Raw genomic sequence first — 23,698 nt, 5'->3', positions numbered from 1 at the left:
TAGTTCAGGGGGAATTTATTACAAATGAAAATACATGTGTATTGTCAAATTGTCACTGACCCCATTGTAGGGGGCCAGATAATTAAGCTCCACTTTGAAATCTGAATTGTCTCCCATGCTGGATGAATTAGACCAAGCTATCTTCTAGACTTCTAGTGTGATTGTGCACATAGGCTCAAGGTTCAAAATATCGGTACAGACTGATACATTCAACATATTTCCTTGTATCGATATTTAAATCTAATTAAGAGGGATCGGTCTAAGGCCGATTTATCCTTATAAAGATGTATCAAAAAGGCTTCGATATAGGCCAATACATAACGATATTTTGAACACCTGTTGACAACCTTAACCCCAGGACGAGAACCGAGATTGTGTGTGTGCGGGGGGAAATTAAATTAAATTTTGTAAAGAAAAAAAATCAAGAAATATATCTTCATATTCAAATGTCACTTTATCATTTTGCATATGATACAGAAACGTGCTTTTCCTTCCTTCTATTAATGAAAAAGCGCCAGGGCTGTGATACATACCGTGGAACATGAAGTGAACATTACTTAATCTGTTAATCATGTGGTCTCTGAGACTGGTAAAAAGCTGTGATATTGTCAAGAGTATGTGGATGTGAGGTTGGCCGGAATTCAAATGTGGGGGCTGCAGTGTCACATCAATACGAAAGGAAAGCGTGTCCCTGTATCACAGAATCACTCTTGCTTTTTTGATTTAAGAATTTGGCTGTTGACATCAGAGAAAGAAATTGGTTTTGACATGCTTGTCATGTCGATCTTATGCTTAATTTCTGTGATCAAGTTTTAATAAATAATAATTATACATTAATTAACCTCACAGTCCTCATTAGTTCGCCACACAACTAATGCATTTTTTATTGAATTGTATACTCAATCTGATCTGAGCGCTTAATTAAAGGGACCATTGAGTGATGGAATGGCACAAGCATGATAGTGGCTGCACATATTTATTCAATCTACCCATCCTGAATATTATATGATTCTATAACATAAATATAAAGTAAAAGTGTAAAAACATTTCACCAGTTACTCATAAATGAGTTCATAATTTTTCCCTGGTTAAGTATTGTTAAATAGATGAATGCAAAGCTTCTATTTTGACATTCAAGATCCTAAATCGAATTATAAAATGAAAGCTTTCATCTATTTAGCAATAGACAACCATACAAGTTGGATGATCATATTATTTAGTGACATAGGCCCAATATAAAATTATCATGTGTTATATAATATAAAATATTATAAATATCTAAATTTTTTATCATTTAATGTCACAGGCCCAAAGACTGGCCTGGCCTAACCCGGGCCCAGACTTATGTTTCAGGTCAAGATCAAGGCTAGGCCAGGTCTAGCCCTTATTATAGGTGCCAAGCCCAGCCCATGACCACCCCTATTTTCAAGACCCGGATGGCCAGGACCATTATTGAGTAATGGGTCTTTGGATAGCTAGGACATTTATTGGATAATGGGCCAATAAATTCAGTGGGCCTCATTAAAATTTGTATACATAACATAATTACTCGCCATAAAAGGTACAAAGGAAGATTGTATGAAATTCAGAATTTAAAACAGAAGGAAGAATGAATGAATTTAAAATGAAATTCATTTCCAGGATAAACTCGTAAAAGTTTATAAGAATCATGTCTAACCAATACTCTAGACTTCACCAACTGCCTCCTCTTGCCTGTTTTTGTATAAAGTAATTAGATCGCAGAATTTAATGCAACCGCTTTGACTTTTTAATCCTAGCATTTGGATAATACTTTCAATGATGATTTTGCTTCAAAAGTATTGCATAATCCTCAAAGCAATTATTAAGACAGAAGATAATGACCCCCATCTGATCTTATTATGTGCTTGTCCTCCATCAATTCAGAATTATTTCATGCTTTCCCATGTCGGCAAGAATTGTTTCATTCTCCACCATCCACGTCCTCTTTTTTTTTTTTTTTTTTTTTTAGATAAATGGGTCTCGTCATGATCAAATGGATCGGTTTAGTGTTAATTTGGGAACTTATCCTCGAACAAAAGTTACAAAACGTGGTTGTATATCGCTTCCTTTTTCTGAAAAGGAAAAAAATTAGGCAAATTGTCAAGTCGTCATTTGTGAGTCTACCGAAGTTATGTAGGTCTTGTTAATGATTGTTTCGGTCTCCCACTAAAATTATCTTATTTTTTATTTTTAATTATAATTATTAATAACAATGGTCGTCTTAATAATGCAAGTAAATATATGGATTTTTAGATTGGGAGATGGTAAGTAAACTTGTGCAGGTGCCAATATATATGGCAGCTTCGGTAAGGCCAAAGCAAGACTTAGTGAGGAAAAAAATGATAGAGGAAGTTATAGATTTTACAACCCTGTATTTTGGGGGTAGTACTGATACTTAACTTTAGCAACTTTCATTTAGCACAAATCCCTCCTCAACTATTAGATTCCAACACTTTATTTCCTTTGCTAATATTTCATCAGTTAATTTCAAAAATAAAAACTGTTAAACATTTTTAAATCTCTAAATTACCACTTTTTTTTTTAATTTGTGGGATCATTTTATCCTTTCTCTTGTATATTTGTAATTTTGTATAAATCCTTTATTTATGTTTCTTTCTTTCTTCTCATTGTAAAGGTTTTGTTCGATTAGGGTTTGATGCTATCCGATTTGGAGGACAATCTGAAACTTTGCACAGGCCTCGGCGATACCCACCCTGGAAATGAAATTCCCGCGGTCAAATTAGTAAGGTAGAAGAGAGAAGACAAGCTGAAGAGCTCCCTGAAGGTTGTGCAGAAGGTAAGATGAGATGAGGTGAGGATGAAGTATATGGAGCGTCTGAATCTAAAATATTGGAACAGATGAGATGAGGATTCACCTATTTATATTTGAGGGGCCTCATCCTATACATTTACATGGTTGAAATCTCAGTCCACATGTCATTCACATGGTCTACATGTTATGTGTATGGGCCCACTTCAAATGTGTTAGCACTGGCAGTTTGATTAGCTTGGTCACAAAGATCTTGGTTCTACGTACGTACACATGGCATCTAGCCTCCTTACAGCGTGCCTCTACCTACATGCTTGCATGTTGCCTCCTCAGTCTATTAAACAAATGTGTGTTCTTATGCACTTGTGTACATGTGTCAACTTGGTTTGATCTGAATTCAGCTTCGGTCAAGCCCTTCAAACTTCAAACAGCCTTTACAATTTACATTAGAAATATCTCCGTATTTATATTAATATGCTTTATTTTATGATATATAAAATAAACTAAGACCGACTTCGGTCAGGGCACTGGCTTGCCCTGACCGAAGTCGGTCTTAGTTTGATTTTATGTTCAGCTTCGGTCAAGCCCTTCAAACTCCACTCATCTCACTCTCAACAAGGACGAGGTGATTGTCTTCAAGTCGACAGGTCGACCATATCACACATTGTCCGAACCCGGTGAAGGTGTGTGGTCGCACTCTTGGGTGAGGTGACTTGACTATTCCACCCGTCTCAACGACCTGTTAGTTTCTGACTAGCAGCCAATTCTGATTGCGTCAGCCAATTTTGAAATCATGTCTTCCTGCCTATATGCATTTTGAAAGGGGCAAAGTATTAGAATCTAAGTTAGTGTTTGATTTGAAGAAAAAAATGTAAGGAAGGGAAAGATAGGGAAATCTTGTATCGGTTTTCCTGCCTTTTCTTTCAAACCAAATATAACTACTTAAAAAGTTCAAGGGGGTATTTACCAAGGTTTTTAAAACCAACCTGGAGATCGAACCGGTCAGGGGTCTGGTTATCGGGTCGAATGGTCTAATCGTTTTAAACTGAATATTTGACCCATACTCACAAAAAAATTAAAAATTTTAAAAAACAATCAAAACGGTTCGAATAATTAACCATCCGATTCAGCATTTCACTAACCAAAATCAACGGTTTTGAGGGAAAATCTGGTTTTCTGGAAAAAATGGCCAACCGATTCCTAGTTTTTCCCATCTGGTCTGGTCTAATTTTAAAAACCATGGTATTTAGTGCAGATAAAAGTTCAGGGTGCTAAGTATCACTATCCTCAATATACAGGGGGTAATCGGTTTGTTAAATACACAAACACAAGTGTGTGCTGGTATGTGTGTATACACAAACAAACATACATATAGGGTAAATTACAAATCACCATCTTGCGCTTTGGGGGCAGTACCACTTACCCTTTGAACTTTAAGATTCCAATACTTTTCCCTCTCTATTACCATTCTGTCGATTAGTTTCAAAAATGATTATCATGTACGTGTTAAATACTTTTAAATCTCCAAATTACCCTTTCCTTAATTTATGGGACCACACTTCCCTTACTCTTCCTTTATTTTTCTTTCTTCCCTCTCACCCAAAATGAGCGAGAAAGAGATGATGTGCTTTGCCTAATCCACTTTCATCATTTTGAAATGTGATCCTCTTGTTCATACGAATCTTGAAAGGGCATTTTAATAAATTAATTAACTTCATTGTTGGAACTGAAAATTTATCACAAATGAAAGTTGAGGGAAATAAGTACCACTACTCCTATAGTACAGGTTGTTAACCTGTAAGTTACGTACCCAATTTATAATAAACCACTCATCACCATCACCCTCTCTTCTCCCCCTCCCACATGAACATATTTTATATGCATACAGATACAGCATATATCATGTGTAAATGGTTATAAGAATACATAGGATCGGATTGACTTGCACAACAATTCTAACCAATTCAATTTTATAGTGGGTTGGAATTTTCTAACCCTAACCCGATCTTCAACCCAGCCGAAACTGGGTTCCAGATGGCCCAACCTAAGTCTCATCCCTATTATGCAATAACCCAAAACCGTTGTGGGCTGACATTTCTTAGCCCAAACCTAACTCTTTAGTGCAGAATTGAATTATTGAAGGAATTCTTAGAAATCACGTAATTTGGACTTTGGAGATAAATAAATCCCTCTCCGAACTTGGTAGGGTAGAAACAAATAAAAATAAACTTTTTTAACCCCAAAAGTTACTCTGGATTTTAATAAAATTCAAATTCAATCGCCTATGAGGGAGGGGGACGTAGAAGCCTTGCCCCTCTAAATATTTATGCAAAAGGCTAACCGTTCTTAGCTGTACTAAATACCCAATAAATAGCCTTAAAAGCAAGAGAAGTAAGACTAAACTCACTTCCCGAAGCCTCATTTTAATCATAGGAAGGAGTTCACCATTAAGCCAAATATCCGGTTATTGGTGTTTAAGCCTGTATTTAGCATTCTTTAGTCTATTTGGTTCACAGTTAGAATAGGAATCGGAATTAGAATCGGAATTGAAATCGTTTAGAATCAGAATTGAAATGATCTATTTTCATCGTCTGTTTTGTTCAGACAGGAATAGGAATGGGAATGGGAATTTGAATCAGTAAGAATGAGATTTCATTCCCAAAAAAGGGGTAAAGAATGGATATTCTCTCAAATGGAAGAATGTCATTCCAACAGGAATAAAAATGAATTTTTGATTGCGTTCAACCAAATGATTAGAGTCGGAATAACCCATTCAGATTCCAATTTCAGACCTTTATTCCCGCTAATCAAACAAGGCCTTAAGTTTTTAATTCAAAAAAAAAAAAGATCAGTCCTTAAAATAAGGAATGCCAAATGCAGCCTGAGAGAGGTTAGACCATGCACCAGATGTGGCGGACCTTGAGATTGTTGCAATATTGTCTATTAATAGTTTAATACATCAAATATCAGATACCATCAAATTTACTAGTCTTATAACTGATTTTCATCATAAATATAAATATCACATTTAAAACTGTTATTTTTAATGTGTTCTTGTCTTTCCTCTTCAAGTTCTAAACAATTCCACCTTTGCCCTTACCTAGTAAATAAAGTATCTGTGAATCAGATTGATATATAAGTCTAAACACTTGACAATGAAGTGGGAAAGAATGTATAAATAAAAACGCAAATGAAAGGTAAACATTTAATGCAATGATTTTTCTTGTGAAAATATGCAAATGTGTTGGATATTCCAAAGTTTTTTTTTTTGTTTTTTTTTTTTTTCTTTGAACATTTCCGGAGACAGAAGGGAAGAAGAAAACTTGGAGACCACCAAATGAAAGCATGGGTAGAATAATTGACATAAAAATCAGGGTAGGTCAACCAAACTAAAAGAAACATTCTCATTTTATGTTTGTTTTATTCATTGTTTGCCTACGACACATTTCACATTTTCACCATCGATGACAGAACTCAGATTATGCATTGTTTACTACAAATGCCGCCGAATCTGCCATGAACACAAATGCGAGAAGCCCTCCTGTTAGTTTTCAAAGCAAAGGTAGGGAAATTTATACAATTTCAAAAAGTGCTATTAACACGTCAACAGAGGGTTGATAACACTGGTTTAACCGTCCAAATCATACAGTTTAAACACTTCGATTATCTGGGTCAAGTGGTTTGAAAACAATGAATGTCCCGTGGCTTAAACCGAGCCGACCAAAAGTCTGTTCGGGTCTTGCCAGGACATGTTGCCTTCTAGTTCGGGTCACTAGATAGGGGGACCCTGACCCGCTTTTTTGGGTTGAATCGACTCTTGCGAGGCTTAGCTCTTTCTAGAATCAGCTTAAAAGATTAACTTTAATACAATATGTCGGATACGCGGCGTCCATGGAAGTGGCCTACATCCTCCCTGGGAGTTCCCATCTCCGCCCCACAGTATATACAGTGAGAACATCTTCCGATGATATATCAGAATTGATAATGTTATCATCAGGATATATTCCAAATACACAATTGGAATGTACTGTAGGGCATTGTAGAGCGGAGATGTCATCTCCTTTTCCCAATGCTGGGCAGGTGATAAAGCGTTTAGAAGGACATGGGTTCCATTAGAAAATCGGTTTCAATTCGAACGGCCTTTACAACCTTTCATTGAAAATATCTTCATACTCATGTGATATTGCCAATGCAAAGCAGTGATGGCTGTTCGAATGAACCTAACTCTGACTGAATCCGGTCTCATTCAACAGCGAAAGTGTGAATAGTGGCGTGAGAACTGGACTACGTAACTATATCATATAGAAATCGGCTTTGGTCAGAGCATCCTGTACTCACACCGTCCCCACAGCCTCACACCGTCCCACGCCAGTGTTCTATACGAGTCCGGATCTCTGCCAAGTGCCAACAAAAGCAATTCCAACACACACCATGATCTTACACCGCACATCCACGTTTCTGATGGATCCCAGTCTCATGATAAGATGTCCGGTGTAAGATCATGTTAATAGAGTGTTAGAATGTCTTTTGGTGGCAGGATATCCTAATTGTATTAGGGTACATACACATGGAACTCAAATACTTTTGTTGTGTGTCGGCAGCAGATATCTTACTCGTTTTGGAAGGATGCTTGCTTGCGTCCTTCCTTCATTGTAGGAGAAGAGAAAATTTTGCTTTTACCTGGAGGATACTATTCAGGGTGCCGAAAGAACTAGGTTCTCTCTCTTTTTTTTTAAGAAGAAATGGGCGAAGATGCAAGTATCCTTCCTGGAATGAGCGAAAATAAATTCAGATTTTCTTTTTCCATTGTTTGAGAAGCGGATTAACCGTGTAGAGCCCACTATGCTTTCATGGTTATTATCCTATAAAATTATAAATAGGGGACAGGGGAGTTTGCACCTTCTCCACCCTCAACCCAACTCTGTTCTTGCTTTCACAAACAACAAATAGCAGACCATCTTTGCTTTTGGTTAGAACTCTTTTCAAGTTTTCATTCATTCTCATTTGATCCTAAGTTTCCATTCCACCACAGAGGAAAGAGTAAGTAGAAATGGGTTGGGTAGATGAAGGACACGAGCGTGGAAGAATGGCCAGAGGACCTCAAGTATTTGGTCTACGATATCAAGGATCTTCTGTACAGAACCGAAACCCAAGCTGCAAAACAGGTACATAGCTGTAAATGCATCATCCCTTCCTCTTTGCGTCGTCTTGTGTTCAAGTATAAATTGCTGCCTGAAATTAATAGGATAAATAGGGAGCTACTGGAAATTGTACAGGAAAGGGATCACCTTGGGTTACTAGAGGGGCTTGAAGGGATACCACGAAGACGGCCGACAACTTCCTTGATTCAATCTACCGTATATGGTAGAGATAAAGACAAGGAATATATAGTTAACTTGTTGCTATCCCATGATCCTAGCTGCTCATGACAGAATGAGGAGGGGGAGGGGTCTCCATCATTTCCATTGTGGGTATGGGTGGGGTTGGCAAGACAACCCTTGCTCAGGTTGTGTATAATGATGAGAGGATAAAGATCCAATTCACTGACTTACAAGCTTGGATCTATGTGTCTGGAGAACTTAATGTGCTGACCTTAACAAACGAAATTCTAGAGTCTATGGAGCAGCAGACTTGTCATTTCAATCAACTAGAACTAAGCCAAGCTAATCTTAAAAAGGCTTTGAGTGGAAAGAAGTTTTTGATTGTTTTGGATGATGTGTGGATTGAGGATCACAATGAGTGGGATGCTCTGAAAGCTCCCTATGTAAATGGAGCGCGAGAAATTTCAGATGGTGGCTTCATCAGTTTTACGCTCTGAAAGCTCCCTTTGTAAATTTCTCTCAGAAGAAGATTGTTTGTCATTGTTTGAAGAGCATGCATCCCTAGGATAAAGTCTTGGAAGGTGAAGTGAGGAATTTAGATCAGGGTAAGATTATTCCATCTCTGAGATTGAGTTACAGTCGTCTCCCACCGCATCCGCAGCGGTGCTTTGCCTACTGTTCGATATTTCCAAAGGGTTATAAGTTTGACAAGGAAAATCTGGACTGTGGCTGGCAGACGTAAGGTCCTTTGCACAACCAAGAGGTTACGCACCTTCTTAGCATTAAGATCAGAAAAACAACTTGCTAAAGAGAAGAACCATGCCCATTCGAAATTACTTCGAAAAATCATGCGTAAGACATTGTTGCGTGCATTACGCTTGAGTGGATATCGCATTCAAATGTTACTGCCATATTCACTTGGAAGATTGAGACATCTCAGGTATCTCGACCTTTCTTACACTCGAATAAGGATGCTACCCAACTCGATATGTTCACTTCACATGTTACAGTTATTGATTCTAGTTGGGTGTAGAAAGCTCACTCGTCTGCCTCGACATACAAACAAGTTGATTAACCTCCGGCACCTCAACATCCAAGGATGTGATTCCCTACGAGGAATGCCCCGGGGAATTGATGCATTGACTATTCTCCAAACTCACCCCAAATTTGTTGTGGGAGTAGGGCCCAATGACTCGAAACTAGAAGAGTTTAAGGAGGGTATTTTGAAGAACAAACTGCATCTTCGTGAGCTAGAGTTCTAACTTTTAAAGACATGCCTTCGTGGGAGAAATGGTCTGCAGTGAAAGAAGCTGAAGGAGGATTCCCTCGCCTCCGTGAGATTTCCCAAAACAAATGTCCTCGATTGAGAGAAGTCTCGTTTACTTCAATAAAATTGCAGATAGAAGGTTGTTCGCTGACTGTGCTTCCAGTGTTTCCATCGGTTTCCAAGTTACTTCTGCATAGATGTGATGATATGATCCTTAAAGAAGTTGTGAAGAACCACTACTTGCTCTCCTCCCTGCATGTTTCTGGGTTTCGAATCTCCAGAGTCTACCCACACAGCCAGATTTGCTACAAGCTTTACCAAGATTTGAATCGGTATGCATTTCTGATAGAAGGTCAGCTTGCAACATTTGTCTACTCTTCATCAGAAGCTGAAGATTATTAACTGCACTCAACTTGTAAATTTGCCGGGGCGGAAGGGGCTACCTGCTCCTGGTGGACTGCGATATTTGCAACTATCAGATTATAGAAAGCTGCAGAAGCTGCCAAATATTGTCTCGCTACCTGAGCTAAGAAGCCTTTCCAATCATCAACTGCGAGAGACTCAGAGGGTTGCATCATGCATGACCACACATGTCTCCAACATTTTTCAGGAATTTTAGACGCTAGTTTACTTTCTAGAGATCGCAATACGTCCCAGTTCTATTGGTGTATGACTTGGTCGTACTTATCTTCTCTCTCTCTCTCTCTGTAGTTATCGAGTCCTATAAACTCTATTTTATATCACATGATATAAACATATATAGTGGGTTACATGGATTAATCCATCGAATCCTTCTGGGAACCATTGTCACATGATAACCATGTCGCCTTGTGATGTCAAGATGAGGTCCAATGTAGGACAAGATATTACATCGAATCCTATTGCCTCTCCCTAAACATTTTTTCTCTTACAGTTTATCTGATCAAATTGTTCATTGAGGTCAAATGTTCAGTTAGGGCCCATCATCTAAGTCTTGCGCCAATCATATGGGTTTGGCTGCACCAATCCTGCTTCACCATTCTGTCCTCTTTAATATCATATCTAATATCAGCTGGATGGCCACTTGTAGCTAACTGTTGTTTCTTGAATTCTGGCAACCGTGAAGTAAATCGGTTATGACCAACGGCTTTAGTGAAAATATCTGCAGGCTGAATGGTGATAGATATGTGAGAACACTACAAGAAAAACGGTCAAAGCTGGCTTAGACCCAAGGTGGCGGTCAAGTGTCCGCCCCCTTATCAGCTGCCACCATAGATTAGGACCGCCACCTTAGATGGCCGATCGAAATTGCTCTGAAGCGGTGGTCATACAGAACCGCCAGCTCAGCATTAATCAAGCGGCGGTTTTGACCACTGGCTAGATACCAAAAGACCGCCGCCTTAGATTTCTGCCAAATGCCCTTATATTCTTAGGTGGCGGTCCGAACCTCTGGCTTAGGTGTTAAATGACCACTGCCTTAGGTGTTGTTTGTGGCTAAACCGGCGGTTCCATGACAGCCGGCTTAGATTTTTTTTTCATTTTTATTTATACAATTATACCATGTTAATTCTGACATTTTGTGTTATCTGAATTATTTATTGATTTATCATTTTCATACCAATTTAAGACAAAAAAAAAATATTTGATAAAAATCAATTTAAAATGAAATCTATTAATTCAAAGATTATATATTAAAGTATCCAAAAGACATTGTTCAAACACAATTGAAATATAAATAGTACAAGATCTTAAAAAAAAAAATCAAATTCTATAATAATGCAACACTCTTCCAATGCAAATCCACTTAACATATTGGTTGAACATGCAAATCAAAAGATACAAATATTAGAATTATATTCAAGTATTTTAACTATAAAGATAGGAATAGTAACTAAAATATACATGGGCTGAATTCTAAGCAATTTTGTCATAGCCTGGAGCTGAAAACATCCTTGTTCAAATCTAGGTATAAACCTCCTTTTTTTATCTTAAGCATCTTTGAAGACAGATAACAAATGGTATCATGCAACTAACTTCTAAGTAAATACAGATGCTAAACACATGTCGACAGCCACGTTATTTGTTTCAAAGCACAAGGATTTAAAGACATGATCAATGCAATAACAGATGAATGAAAACTGATCAAAGGTGGGAGCAAGAAGTTGCTCCAAATACCAATATAAAAAGTAATGGAAGTCTTGAAGTCTGCAGCTTCTAGATTTATGAATTCCAGAATAAGATTGGTCGGCCACCATAACTAACCAAAATATAAAAAACAAATGGCCACCATAAGAAACTATTTGGGATTAGCTACATAGTCGCCTGAGATCTTCCCAATGTAAGAGACATCCTCAATCTGACCTAGATTGAGCACCATCTCAAGATCTCCTGACATGGTCTAAAAATTGCTCCCAATTATTAAAAGTTTAGATCAAATTTAGGTGGGTCCTACAATTTCTCATAAATTCAATACTAATGGAATAATTGACAAAAGAATGCTGATAAAAAAAAATCGAAAAAGGATTAACATTCACTAGCAGCAAAAATACTGCTATTAGCACTAGAATTATAAGATCAATGTTTAAATAACTCATTAGATCGATCAAATAAGAGTTAGATTAACTATAATACTATTTTTATCATACAGGGGCAGACATACTACCAGGCGACCACATAAATAATCGAATGTGAATCTTGCTTCCCCATTACAGCTTTTAGGAACCTCCAAAATTCTGATTTAAAACATAATGCAAGCATTGATCAATTGTTATCAGGAACCTCCAAAGTTATGATTCCAGGACCACAAATCCCAGGGTCTTGCAATTATCTCCCCTGCTTTATGGTACTAACAAGCTTTTTTCATGTATTATATAATAATACCCAGGTGGCAAGTTGCTTGGCCCAGACCCAAACTCATGCAAGCATGACATCTCTTTTGGGTTTGCCTGATTCAAAAAACTAAAAGCAATAGGCTATAGGATACCACCAAATGGGTTGCATGGTTACAAAAAGTCACTTTTTTGCAACTTTGACAAAAGTGGGGTCCAGTTTTTTCAAACATACCGCAAGTTTTCTTATGGACCAACCAAATGGTCCATAACCAAATGATAGAAACTAGGGTAAATGGATATATTATATATCATATATGAGCTATAGGCAAATGTCAAGAAAGAAACCTAAACCGGTTCCCAACCCTAATAAAAGAACAAATCCTAAACTCCAAACACCAATCACAGGCACTCTATCAATCATGATCCCTAAAAGTTGGTTTCAAATTGTAGATTAAGACATGCCAACAAACAAAGTAGTACGCCACATCTAGGCTGTTCATAGTGAAGAAAGAAATACTCTATGACCAATATCATTTGTTTTCTTCCTATTAAATCTGAAAATAAATCAAACTATTAAGGTGCAATTTTGTTTCTTACTTCTGTTTCAAAGCATTTCATTGACCACCATTTCTTATTATAATCCAGCAATTAGTCATCAATAGAAGCCCAAAACTATAAATTATGTCTTAATCCTACTTGATTATGTATAGAACAGGATAAAAATATCTCTATCCTTCTATAGTATAGAATGGTCAGACCCAAAATTCTAATATATATTTGAAACATGAACACATATAAAAGTTCAATAATTAAACTAAACCACCTGAATGAGAAGAAAAAAGAACAATTCTCATATGAAGAAATTTTAGAATGGTAGGATTCTCAAATATCTTTAGGAAGAAATAAGTTAAATAAGCATGTGAATACAAAGAACTAGAAAGAAATGCAAAAACAATGTATCTTGAGATGCTGAAATTAAGAACCCAAGAACAAGAATGATGCTCAAGGGAAAGGCCTCGATTACATCCTCAAAGACTCAAAATTAGAAGATTACCTAAAGAAACCTCTTAATACTGTCTCATTTGAATTAGGACAAATTGAAATGTAAATTATCCCCATAAATTCAAAAAACAAAAAAAAAAGAAAAAGAAAAAATCTCAGATGAACCAGGATTACTTTAAAAAGTAAGCTATCCTCTTACAGTAATAGATTAAAAAATAAGTCAAACAAAATTTATCTAGAAAAGCAGAGAATTACAATCATATCTTAAGAAAGGATTTGAGTTGGAAAATCTTTTCTTCCCACTTAATTTTCTCCTCATTCTATAAAGTAGAAGAATTTACAACTCTTTCCCTTTACAAAAAGGGTTTAACATAATTGCAGAGTTTCTTCCAAACAAGTCAGGTCTATGACACTACTAAAGAAAGCTTAAGAGGAAACAATAACAACATATCTCTTACATCTTATATTGTTGTTGATGATTTCACAAGGGTAAACATGGGAACGAAGATCCCACCACCACCAACACCCCCACACTCCCAAAAGCTACTCCAAAGAAGTCAATAATCGTATCCAAGACACTCTGCTAGCCAAATTTCATATCCTATAAATACATATCAAAATCAGATCGTTAACATGCAGTTGGAGCAAAATGAAAAAAAAAAAAAAAATGTTTACATACGTCTTGGTGAACATACCTCTTGTGCTTGCTCTTAAGAATCGTTGACGATGACGGCAAAAACCCTCCAATGGCACAAATCCCTAAAGACAATACATGTGGGTGAGGTCGAAGATGAATCAACCACAAAGAAGAAGGCAGTGATGATATTTTAAGAGAGAGAGAGAGAGAGAGAGAGAGATTGAGAGTGAGTGAGTGAGTGTGTGTGTGTGTAAGAGAGAGAGATCTTACTTTCACCACTGCAACTGGTTTTCTGCTATGGAGAGAACCCTTTTTCGTTAGAATTTTGTCGAAAGTGGAATTAGCAGAACGCGGGAGTTTTGGCTTTTGGACCTCTCAGCGTCAAGTTATTTAGAGACCGGTTCAATTTAAAAAACGTCGTTTTAGTTCTAAAAACCGCGTGGGAAATAGTAGAATGCGGGAGTTTTGGCTTTGGATCTCTCAGCGTCGGGTTATTTAGACCGGTTCAGTTTAAAAAATGTCGTTTCAGTTCTAAAGACCGTCGCCCAATTTTTATTCTTCTTTATTTTAATTTTCTAGGCGGCGGTCCTTGGAAGAACGCCACCTCAAATCTTTCTATAGCAGTGGCCTTGAAGACCGCCGGCTCAGGTCGTTTTTCTTGCAATGGAAGTGATAATGCCGCCACATGGATGTGCTCACGAATTAAGTGGCAATCAATTTCTGTGTGTTTAGTTCTTTCTGAAATACCAGATTTGGTGCAATGTATAATGCTGCTTTGCTATCGTAAAATAGACCTATAGGGGATCAAGAGACTATGTTGTTTTTTAGTTTTCTAGGATAATGGAGAATTACCAAGCATCAGCAGATAACCAGTTGTGGAGCATCTCATTATTGGACAGCTGGCCTAATCTGAATCGCAACAAGTGTCAAGTTAAAGAGATGATTGAGCAAGAAAAAAAAAAGGCCTTGAGAAATCGTGCCCTTGAGGTACCGAACAACTCTGAGAGTAGCATCAAAATGTTCATCATGGGGATCATGCATGAATTGAATGAGGTAATTGACTGCAAAACTAAGATCAGGGCATGTAATAGTCAAATACACCAATCGGCCTACTAATCTACGGTACTGAGTTGGGTTAGAGAAAGTGGGACTATTTGGATCAACAAAGTGCTTTTGTTGTTCCATAGGTGTGAGGCATGGAGTGCAGTCCAACATGTCTATATCACAAAGAAGATCCATAATGTATTTTTGCAGGTTGAGGTATATCCCATCTTGGGTGCATGAAACTTCAAGTCCCAAAAAAAAGTTAAGGACTCAAGGTCTTTGATGCCAAACTTGTCATTGATGTAGGTTTTGAGGGAGGTAATTCTCTCTGGATCATTGCCAGTAATCATGACATAATCAACATAGACCAAAACAACCATCTAAGAAGCATCATTTGAGATGGTAAAAAGGGAGTAATCTACAACCGATTGTGTAAAACCAATAGAGGTGAGGACATGTGTGAATTTTGCAAATCACATGCGGGATGCTTGTTTTAGGCCATAGAGAAACTTTTGAAGTTTGCAGACTCTTCAGTCACCTTCTTTAGCAAAGCCATGAGGAATTGATATGTAGATTTCTTCATTAAATCACCTTGTAAGAAGGCATTGTTTACATCTAGTTTATGAAGGGCCCAACCACAAACTGTTGCCACAGCAAGAAAACAACGAATAGTAGATAATCTTGCTACTGGAGCAAAGGTGTCGTGATAGTCAAGACCTTCAATTTGTGTATAGCCTTTTGCAATAAGCCGGGCTTTGAGCCGTTCGCTAGTTCCATCAGCTTTGTACTTGATACGATATACCCATTTTTTGCCAATGGCACGCTTGTCGGGTGGAAATCAACAATGGTCCAAGTATCATTCTTTTCTAATGCTTCAATTTCAGCTGCCATGGCTTGGCACCATCTAGGATCATGGGTAGATTGTAGGTGGTTGGTTCAGTCAGAAGGGATGCAACATTGGTTCTAGATATGGATGGGAGGGAGATCACACATGTAATCATTTAGCCGTGCCGGTAGCATGGTAGTTTGACGAGGTCGAGTGGTGGAAATGGTGGTGGTGTCAATGGTGTCAACAGTTTAGGATACTGGGTTCAGGTTATCAGTAATAGTGGGTTTAATGAAAATGGGCTCAATAGTTGCAGACTGGGTAGGTTCAATAGGTGCGGGCTGAATGGTAGTGGAATCACAAGGTTCCCCTGGATAATCTACAACTTCATTGGGTGATATGATTGGCAATACTTGAGTAGTATTTTGCTTAGCCATTTGTAATGGAAAATAGGTCTCATAGAATATGACATCACGAGAAGTAAATATGCGGTGATTTTCAAAATCATACACACGATATCCTTTTTAGGCATGTGGATATCCTACAAAGATGCATTTTGTGGCTCAGGTAGCAAATTTATCTGAAGGTTGAGGGTGTATCTGTGAGTAATAAAGACAGCCAAAGACTCGCATGTTTCATATGAAGGTGGGCGGTTAAACAAAACTTCATTAGGGAAATTCCTAAAAGGACCTTAGTGGGTAAAAGATTGATTATATATGTGGCAGTAAGGAGGCACTCTCCCCAAAACGAAAGAGGAAGGGATGCCTGAAACCTCAATGCACGAGCCGCCTCAAGTAAATGGTAGTGTTTGCGTTCTGCTACGCCATTCTGTTGAGGGGTGTCAATGCAAGAGGTTTGGTGAATTATTCCTTAAGAAGTGAAGAATTGTTGGACAAGCTTTGAGTTAAATTCGGACCCATTATCCGATGAGACTTGTTGTACCTGACAATTAAATTGGCAACACACCATATGGAAAAAAGCTATAAGCAAAGAACCTGCCTCCAACTTATTTTTCATGAGATAGACCTAAGTGCAACGGGTGTTATCGTCTACAATGGTTAAAAAGTAATGTGCACCAGAATGTGAGGGGGTTTTATACCCACCTCAAATGTCACAATGAATCAAAGAAAATGGAAAATTACTACATGAGTTACTAATTGGAAAGGGCAACCGTGTTATCTTGGCTCAGTGACAAGCATCGCAACAGTGTGAGGGCGCAACAATGGAGCTCACTCGTCACATATGCCAAAGAACAAAGTCATTAGCTGAGGAGACTATTGCAGTGCTTGTCGCACATGTCAAAGAACAATGATGAGAGGGTGCAACAATGCGGGAGAGAAAATGATGAGAGGAATGCCCAAGTCGCATATGTAAAAGAACGGAGTCATCAGCTGAGGAGACTTTGTTGGAAAAGGCCTGAGGGGCAACTATCGAAGGAGCAAGTTGAAACCAGAGATGATAGTCCTCTATAGAGCTCACCCATTCCAATGACTATCTTGAAGTGAGGGTCCTAAAGGACATAGAATGTGGGAAAAAATATAACAACACAGTTAAGTTGGCAAGTAATTTGACTAATTGAAAGCAAATTGCATTCGAATGATGGAATGTGTAGAACATGGTCAAGTGTATGATTGCCAATAGTTACTATCCCGCAATGAATTGCATGGAAAATACCACCATTAGGTAAATGAATAAGTTTTGTTGTAGTTAATTGTTGTTGTTCAGAAAAGAGGGGTGTGGAAGAAACCATATGAACGATGGCACCATTGTCGATGATCCATTCAATGGGATTGGTATGCTTACCAGAGGATGTGGCGGCAATAACAAGAGGTGAGAATATTGTTACATATTGAGAGTGGCAATCGGTGATGGTGCATCTGCTGTGGAATGAGTTTGATCAGAGGTAGCATAAGAAGCGGGCTTGTCCAATCTCGGAGATGATTTGTCAGTCTTTCACCGATTCTTGTCCCAATTGGAAGGGTAGCCATTCAGCTCGTAGCATCGATCACGAGTGTAACCATATTTCTTGCAATAGTCACACTTATATCATGGGCGAGATCCAAGATTGGTTTGTGTTCGTGAAGTTTCAGTGGATTTGTCGAATCTTCCATTGAAAGTTGTTGCTTTAGGTTGTAGTGGTTGAATAAAGACAATCTATTGATGACGCTCTTCTTGTACAAGCAACGAATATACTTTGTTGATCATCGACAAAGGATCTGAATTGAGGATATTTGATTTTATGGTGTTATATGAATCATTTAATCCCATTAAAAATTGGTGGAGCTTCTCATTCTATCTTTCGGCCATGAAAGCCTTTAGTGCTCCATAGGTGCATTCTGGATGGGTGACCAACGCCCCAAGCTCGTCCCATAGGGTCTTAAGTTTGGTAAAGCATGCAGCAATGCTTAGATCGCCTTACTACAAGAAAGCCAAATCTCGCTTCAACTGATGAATGTGGGGTATATTACCTTGTGAAAATCTTTCTTCCAATTCCTTCCATATTCCAGCTGCACAGTCAATGAACGCAACATTGTCGTATAATTCTTTTAACAGGGCATTGAATATCCAAGCAACAAACATTGAGTTGCACTTTATCCAAGCACTTTCCTCCAGTGCCAATTCAGGTGGCTTTAGCAGCGATCTGTCCACAAACACAAACTTGTTCTTAGAATGGAGAGAGTTTTTCATTGCTCACTGCCAGTTGTCTCCGACAAGTGGTGCTAAAACGAGTATGGCTCCTAGGCTATCGAACAGATGAAGAAAGAATGGTGAGTCGCTCCCAAAATCCAACGACATGGTGTGATTCCTTTTCTTTGCAGCGGTAGATCACTGCTCTGATACCATTAAAGTTGAATAAAGTTCTTGAAATGAGATGGAAAAGTTGTGTTTATTAACTTAAATAATCAAATATATATACAAAATTACAGAGTAGCCAACTTTGCACACGTGGCTTAATGGACAGCTGGATGGCCAGTTGTAGCCAGCTATTGTTTCTTGAATTCTGGAAACCGTCATATACATTTACAAGCTCAAATAAGAAAACAAAACAATACCCAAAATGATCCCACCCCCCAAATTTACAAAGGAAAAGTGTTTACACTATACAAAAAATTCTTACCCACTCCAGATTCAGCCAGCCCATTAGCAACATTATGGAATTCTCTAGGGATCCATATAAAAGAGCAAAAGATATTGGTTGCAACTCATTTAGATAAAAGTCAAATCTCCACAACCCATATTGTTGACATTTAGCCAACAAATTACAATTTTAGAGTCACCTTCCACCACAATAGAGGACAAATCAAGGGTTAAAACAACTTGTAAAGCAACTAGTGGAGCCAAAACTTCAGCTTTAGATCTCAATATCACCAATAGGACCACTATAGGCCCAAACCACCTCACCATCAAAACTGAAAATGCAACCCCCAATACCAACTTTTCTCTGAGCATTTGTCACACACTTCTACAACTTCCATCAAGTTAGAGAGTAAAGTCAAATGGGGGCCTTGGGGAGATCAGATCACTACAATCAATTTCAAAGCAAAAGAAGTTTAGAACTTGAAGCAAATTTCTGTCCATATCTCCAAAAGAAATGCCTCTAAAATTCTTAATGGGTAAGCATCCAAGAGGAGATCACAAAGAGGATTCTATCTTCCAGTCCAACAAGGGAAGAAACTTTATTCTCAAATAATCTCTTATTTCTTTCTTCCTAGATACCCCACAAGACAACATGAATTGTAGCTTTGCCAAACAGAGAACCACTTTTCCCCAACCTACAACCAGGCCCTTGACATAGAAAATCACAAAGGGAGTTGAGGGAGCCCGATAGAAGCTTTTGCCATGGAAGAGGTCCAAAAAGTGATGCCATAAGCTTCTGGTGAATTCGCAATTGGTGAAAAGGTGGCTACAAGATTCCCCATCCTTAATACACATTAGGCAAACATGTGGAGCTATGTACAACTATCCCTTTCTTAGTGTTAAAATCTATGATAGGTATTAATCCCTTCATAGGAAGCCTCCTAAGTGAAAAAGAAACTCTAGAAGCAACCATAGACAGCCAAATCTTCTTGTCTAGTATTAAAGAAGAGGAGCTAGCCACCAACTTAGGAAAGTAGTACTTAATAGAAAATAGTTTGTTTTGAAGAAGGTGACCAAACGTGCTTATTCAAGAGAGAAGCTATAACCTAACTTTCACTATCAGTCAATAATCTTTGGAAGTTGAAATTAAAAGAAAAGCCATAATTCCTCTAAACAGGACTGAGAATACCAGAGTTTCATTGGTCAAAGAGAAAACATAAAGATTAGGGTAGGAATGGAAAAGAGGTTGCTGACCCAACCAAGATTTATCCAGAAAATAATAAGGTTACTGGTGTGTCCGGAAGTGCATCGTTAAACACTCCAGAAAACCAATTTAAACATTTATAATTTTTACCATTTTTCAAACACCTACTAACATAGTAAAGGGATGAGAACGAGTTGTATACACAGGGAAGCGAGAGAAAAATTAATATGTACTTAGATCCAGACAAGAGAATATAATCGAGAATTGCAAAAAAATAGTAAAATAAAATCTATTAGTATTGAAATTAAATGATTCAGAATTATACAAAACAATAACTAAAATTCAGAATTTAACAAAGTGCAGAAATCAACAAAAGAAATAAAAAAAATAAACAAAGTTGATCTAGAATTCGGATCTAGTGGCGGTAGCTGCAGATCAGCCAGACAGCTTGCAGAAACCCCTCCGGATAAGAACCGGGCATCCGTCCTTTCTACAACCGTCAAACCCCTCAAGACACCTTAGCTTTGAACTGAACGAATTCAGATCTACAAAACAGAGAAATGAACAAGAATTAAATCTAAAAGATTGCAGAAATAAAAATAACTAAAAAGAAAAGAATGTAAAGAAAAGAATGGTTGATCAGATCTAGTGGTGGTAGTTGTAGAATGGTTAAGTAGCTTGAAGGAACCCCTCGTAACAAGAACTAGGCATCATCCCCTTCTACAACCCTTGAACTCCTCAAGAAACCTTAGCCTTGTAACTGGGTGAATTGACAAACCCCTTTTCTAGGGCCCCTCGGGTCATTTTATAAAGAAGGGTGGATATAACTGGAATTAAAGAGAAAGAGGGGGCGATAGCTGGGTTTTAGCAAAAATATGAGTGCCCTATGATTTAGAATGAAGGGTTAGGATGGTTCTAGGGTGATCCTAAGGCTGAGAAGAAAAGAAGAAGGCACCCAATATTATGTAAGGTTGAAATTTAATGGCTAAAGGTTGAATGATGAAGATTAGAAGTTAGGTGGCTCCTAGGGTTAAAATGCTAAAAAGAGTGTGCCCTAGAATGGATGGTGGAGATTAGAAGGGATGGAAAGTGAGGACTTAGCAGTTAGGGGTGGCTAGAGTTTGTTAAGAGTGAAAAGAATGTGTTAAAATGCACCATACGGTTTGTTAAGTCATGGTGAGCATGTTAATACAGTAGGAGGGGCGCCAAATTGGGTTTAGCAGCTAGGAAGCGCCCTCCTACTTTCAGTTTTTCACAAAAACACCCCCTCTCTCAACTGGTCTTCACACCATCTTCCCAAAATTTGCACTTCAGTGTAAAAAACTGCATAGTTTTCTACATAATTTGCACAAAAATCCTCAAATGTCACATAATTGATTTTAACTGGAAAAATGATACACTTTGACTATTCTAAGTCTGAAAATACCCCTTAATTGATGCCCTTAAGGCATCAAAATGCAGGGTTATCTGTTACCATTTCAAAAATTGCATCTAATGAAAGGAGAAAAGAACTGGCTAAGGGAAACAATACTTTTTCAAGGATTTAATAATGAGGTCGTATAGAGAGACAGGTCACTATCCCATCCATTGCTATCCCTTCTATATTTACTTTAAATAATCGAGGCCCAAAGATTATTTTGCTCAATAGGGAAACAACATAACCACTTTCCAAGGAATGCAATACCCCCTTCTGGTTTCAGCTTAAATTATTTCTTACTACTTCAACCTATCTTTTTTAGTCTACGCTTAGCCCTTCTAGCCCTTGCAACTTGCAACAAATCACTTCTTATGGGTGTTGTCAAGGTCTTCTATGTATGTTAGCAAACCATCTTAGTCTACTTTCTCTCATTTTATCACCTATTGGAACTACTCCTATGTTCCTTCAAATAACTTAATTACTGACCCTATCATTTCTAGTTTTTCCACTCATCTATCTCAACATACACATTTCTTCCATACTCATTTTTTCGACATATTGTTTCTTGACTGTCCAATACTCTACTCCATACAATATAGTTGGCCTTACAACTGTTTTATAGATTTCTCCTTTCAACCTAAGTGGCATTTTCCTATCACAAGGTTCTAGATACACCCCTCCATTTTGCCCATTTTACTCTAATTCTATGGGCAATGTCCTCAATCTCTACGTTGTTAAGAATTATCGTACCAAGGTAGGTCTCCATTCTTAATTGTACCTTGATTTACACTCCTATTTTTATTAAATTTATATTCTGTTTTAGCCTACTTATTTTAAAACCTCTTGTTTCTAAGATATTTGTCTATAAACTTAATTTTGCATTTAATCCTTCATGAGTTTTGATAAAGTTCATATCTATATATCCGTTAGATTTAGAATAAAAGAGAAATGAAAGATAAAATGAGAGGGAGAGAAGAGAGAGGAAGAAGGGAGAAGAGTGAAGAGGAGAGAAGGAAGAAAGAAAGATATGTTTGAACTAGAGAGAAAAATCTATGCTCTCTAGTCAACCAGGTTAGTTTTCTATATTAAAACAAATTGACTCTTGTGCCCCTACTTAAGTGTGGGACACATCACTTAACATTACACCTCATAGTAAATATAAACAAAAAGACTAATATGCCCCTATATAATAAACACTAACACTCCCCCTCAAGCTGGTGAATATATATCATATAATCCCAACTTCTTACATATGTAGTCCACTCTTGCCTAATTCAACCCATTGGTGAACAAATCTACCCATTGGCTTTCTCTGTTAACATATATTGTACTTATCACTCCACTAAGAACATTTTCTCTCACAAAGTGACAATCAACTTCTATGTGTTTTGTTCTCTCATGAAAAACTAGATTAGAGATGTGGACTACAGCTTGGTTGTCACAATAGAGCTTCATTGGAGTGACAATTGAGTACCCCATCTCCTGAAGAAGATTTCTCAACCACACTAATTCACAAGTTGTTTGTGTCAGGGCTCTATATCCAACCTCTGCACTGCTTCTTGCCACAACTGTCTGTTTCTAATTCTTCCATATCACCAAGAAAGTTACAATAACCTGCAGTGAACCTTTTGTCAGATAGAAAACTATCCCGATCAGCATTGGTTATCCTTCTATTTCAAGATTTCCTCTACTCTTATATGGCAATTTACGACCAAGAGCTCCCTTTAAATACCTTACAATCCTTAGAACTACATCCCAATGTGAAACCCGAGGGTTTTGCATAAACTTACTCACCACACTAACTACAAAGTGAAATATCTGGCTGAATAATGGTTAGGTAGTTTAGCTTACCAACCAACCTTTTGTCCCTTCCTAGATCTTTAAACTCCTCACTTGTATCACTACTCAACTTGACATTCAATTCCATGAGTGTTTCAGCTGGTTTGGCACCCAACAACACCTTGTCTCCTCTAGTAGATTAAGGATATTTCCTATGGCACAAATTAATACTATACTTGGACCTCGCTACCTCTATCCCTAAGAAATATCATAGTTTACCAAGGTTCTTTATCTGGAAGTGATCATGCAAAAAGGTTTTCAAGCTATCAATCTCGAACTTGTCACTGCCAGTAATAACAAGATCATCTACATATACCACTAACAAAATCTTTCCAACACTAGAACCATAGTTGAATATTGAATGGTCAACCTGACACTGTTTCACTAAATTTCTTCACTACTTCACTGAATCTACCAAATCATGCACGAGGGGACTGTTTAAGTCCATAAATAGCTTTCTTG

The 23,698-nt window shown here is 37.7% G+C and overlaps 1 protein-coding gene and 1 long non-coding RNA gene across 2 annotated transcripts; one reads left to right on the top strand and one right to left on the bottom strand.

Annotated features, from left to right (window-relative positions):
* Window positions 1-7,854: 7,854 nt before the first annotated feature.
* Window positions 7,855-8,220, top strand: LOC148844952 (putative disease resistance RPP13-like protein 1). Its single transcript, XM_088954293.1, has one exon. It carries the CDS (start codon window positions 7,855-7,857, stop codon window positions 8,218-8,220), a length of 366 nt encoding a protein of 121 aa, XP_088810419.1.
* Window positions 8,221-9,288: 1,068 nt separating this feature from the next.
* LOC148844951 (uncharacterized) lies at window positions 9,289-14,232 on the bottom strand. Its single transcript, XR_016102624.1, has 4 exons — window positions 14,099-14,232; window positions 13,887-13,950; window positions 13,650-13,792; window positions 9,289-10,527 (listed from the first exon to the last, which is right to left on the bottom strand). It is a non-coding gene; the product is annotated as an uncharacterized LOC148844951 (long non-coding RNA).
* Between the last annotated feature and the right edge of the window lie 9,466 nt (window positions 14,233-23,698).

This window comes from Nelumbo lutea, chromosome 7 (assembly GCF_056320005.1).
Source record: "Nelumbo lutea isolate HS-2025 chromosome 7, American lotus-T2T, whole genome shotgun sequence".
NCBI classification, from domain to species: Eukaryota; Viridiplantae; Streptophyta; class Magnoliopsida; order Proteales; family Nelumbonaceae; genus Nelumbo; species Nelumbo lutea.
Note: the sequence above shows the minus strand (reverse complement) of the source record. Positions and strands in the feature narration are given on the sequence as shown.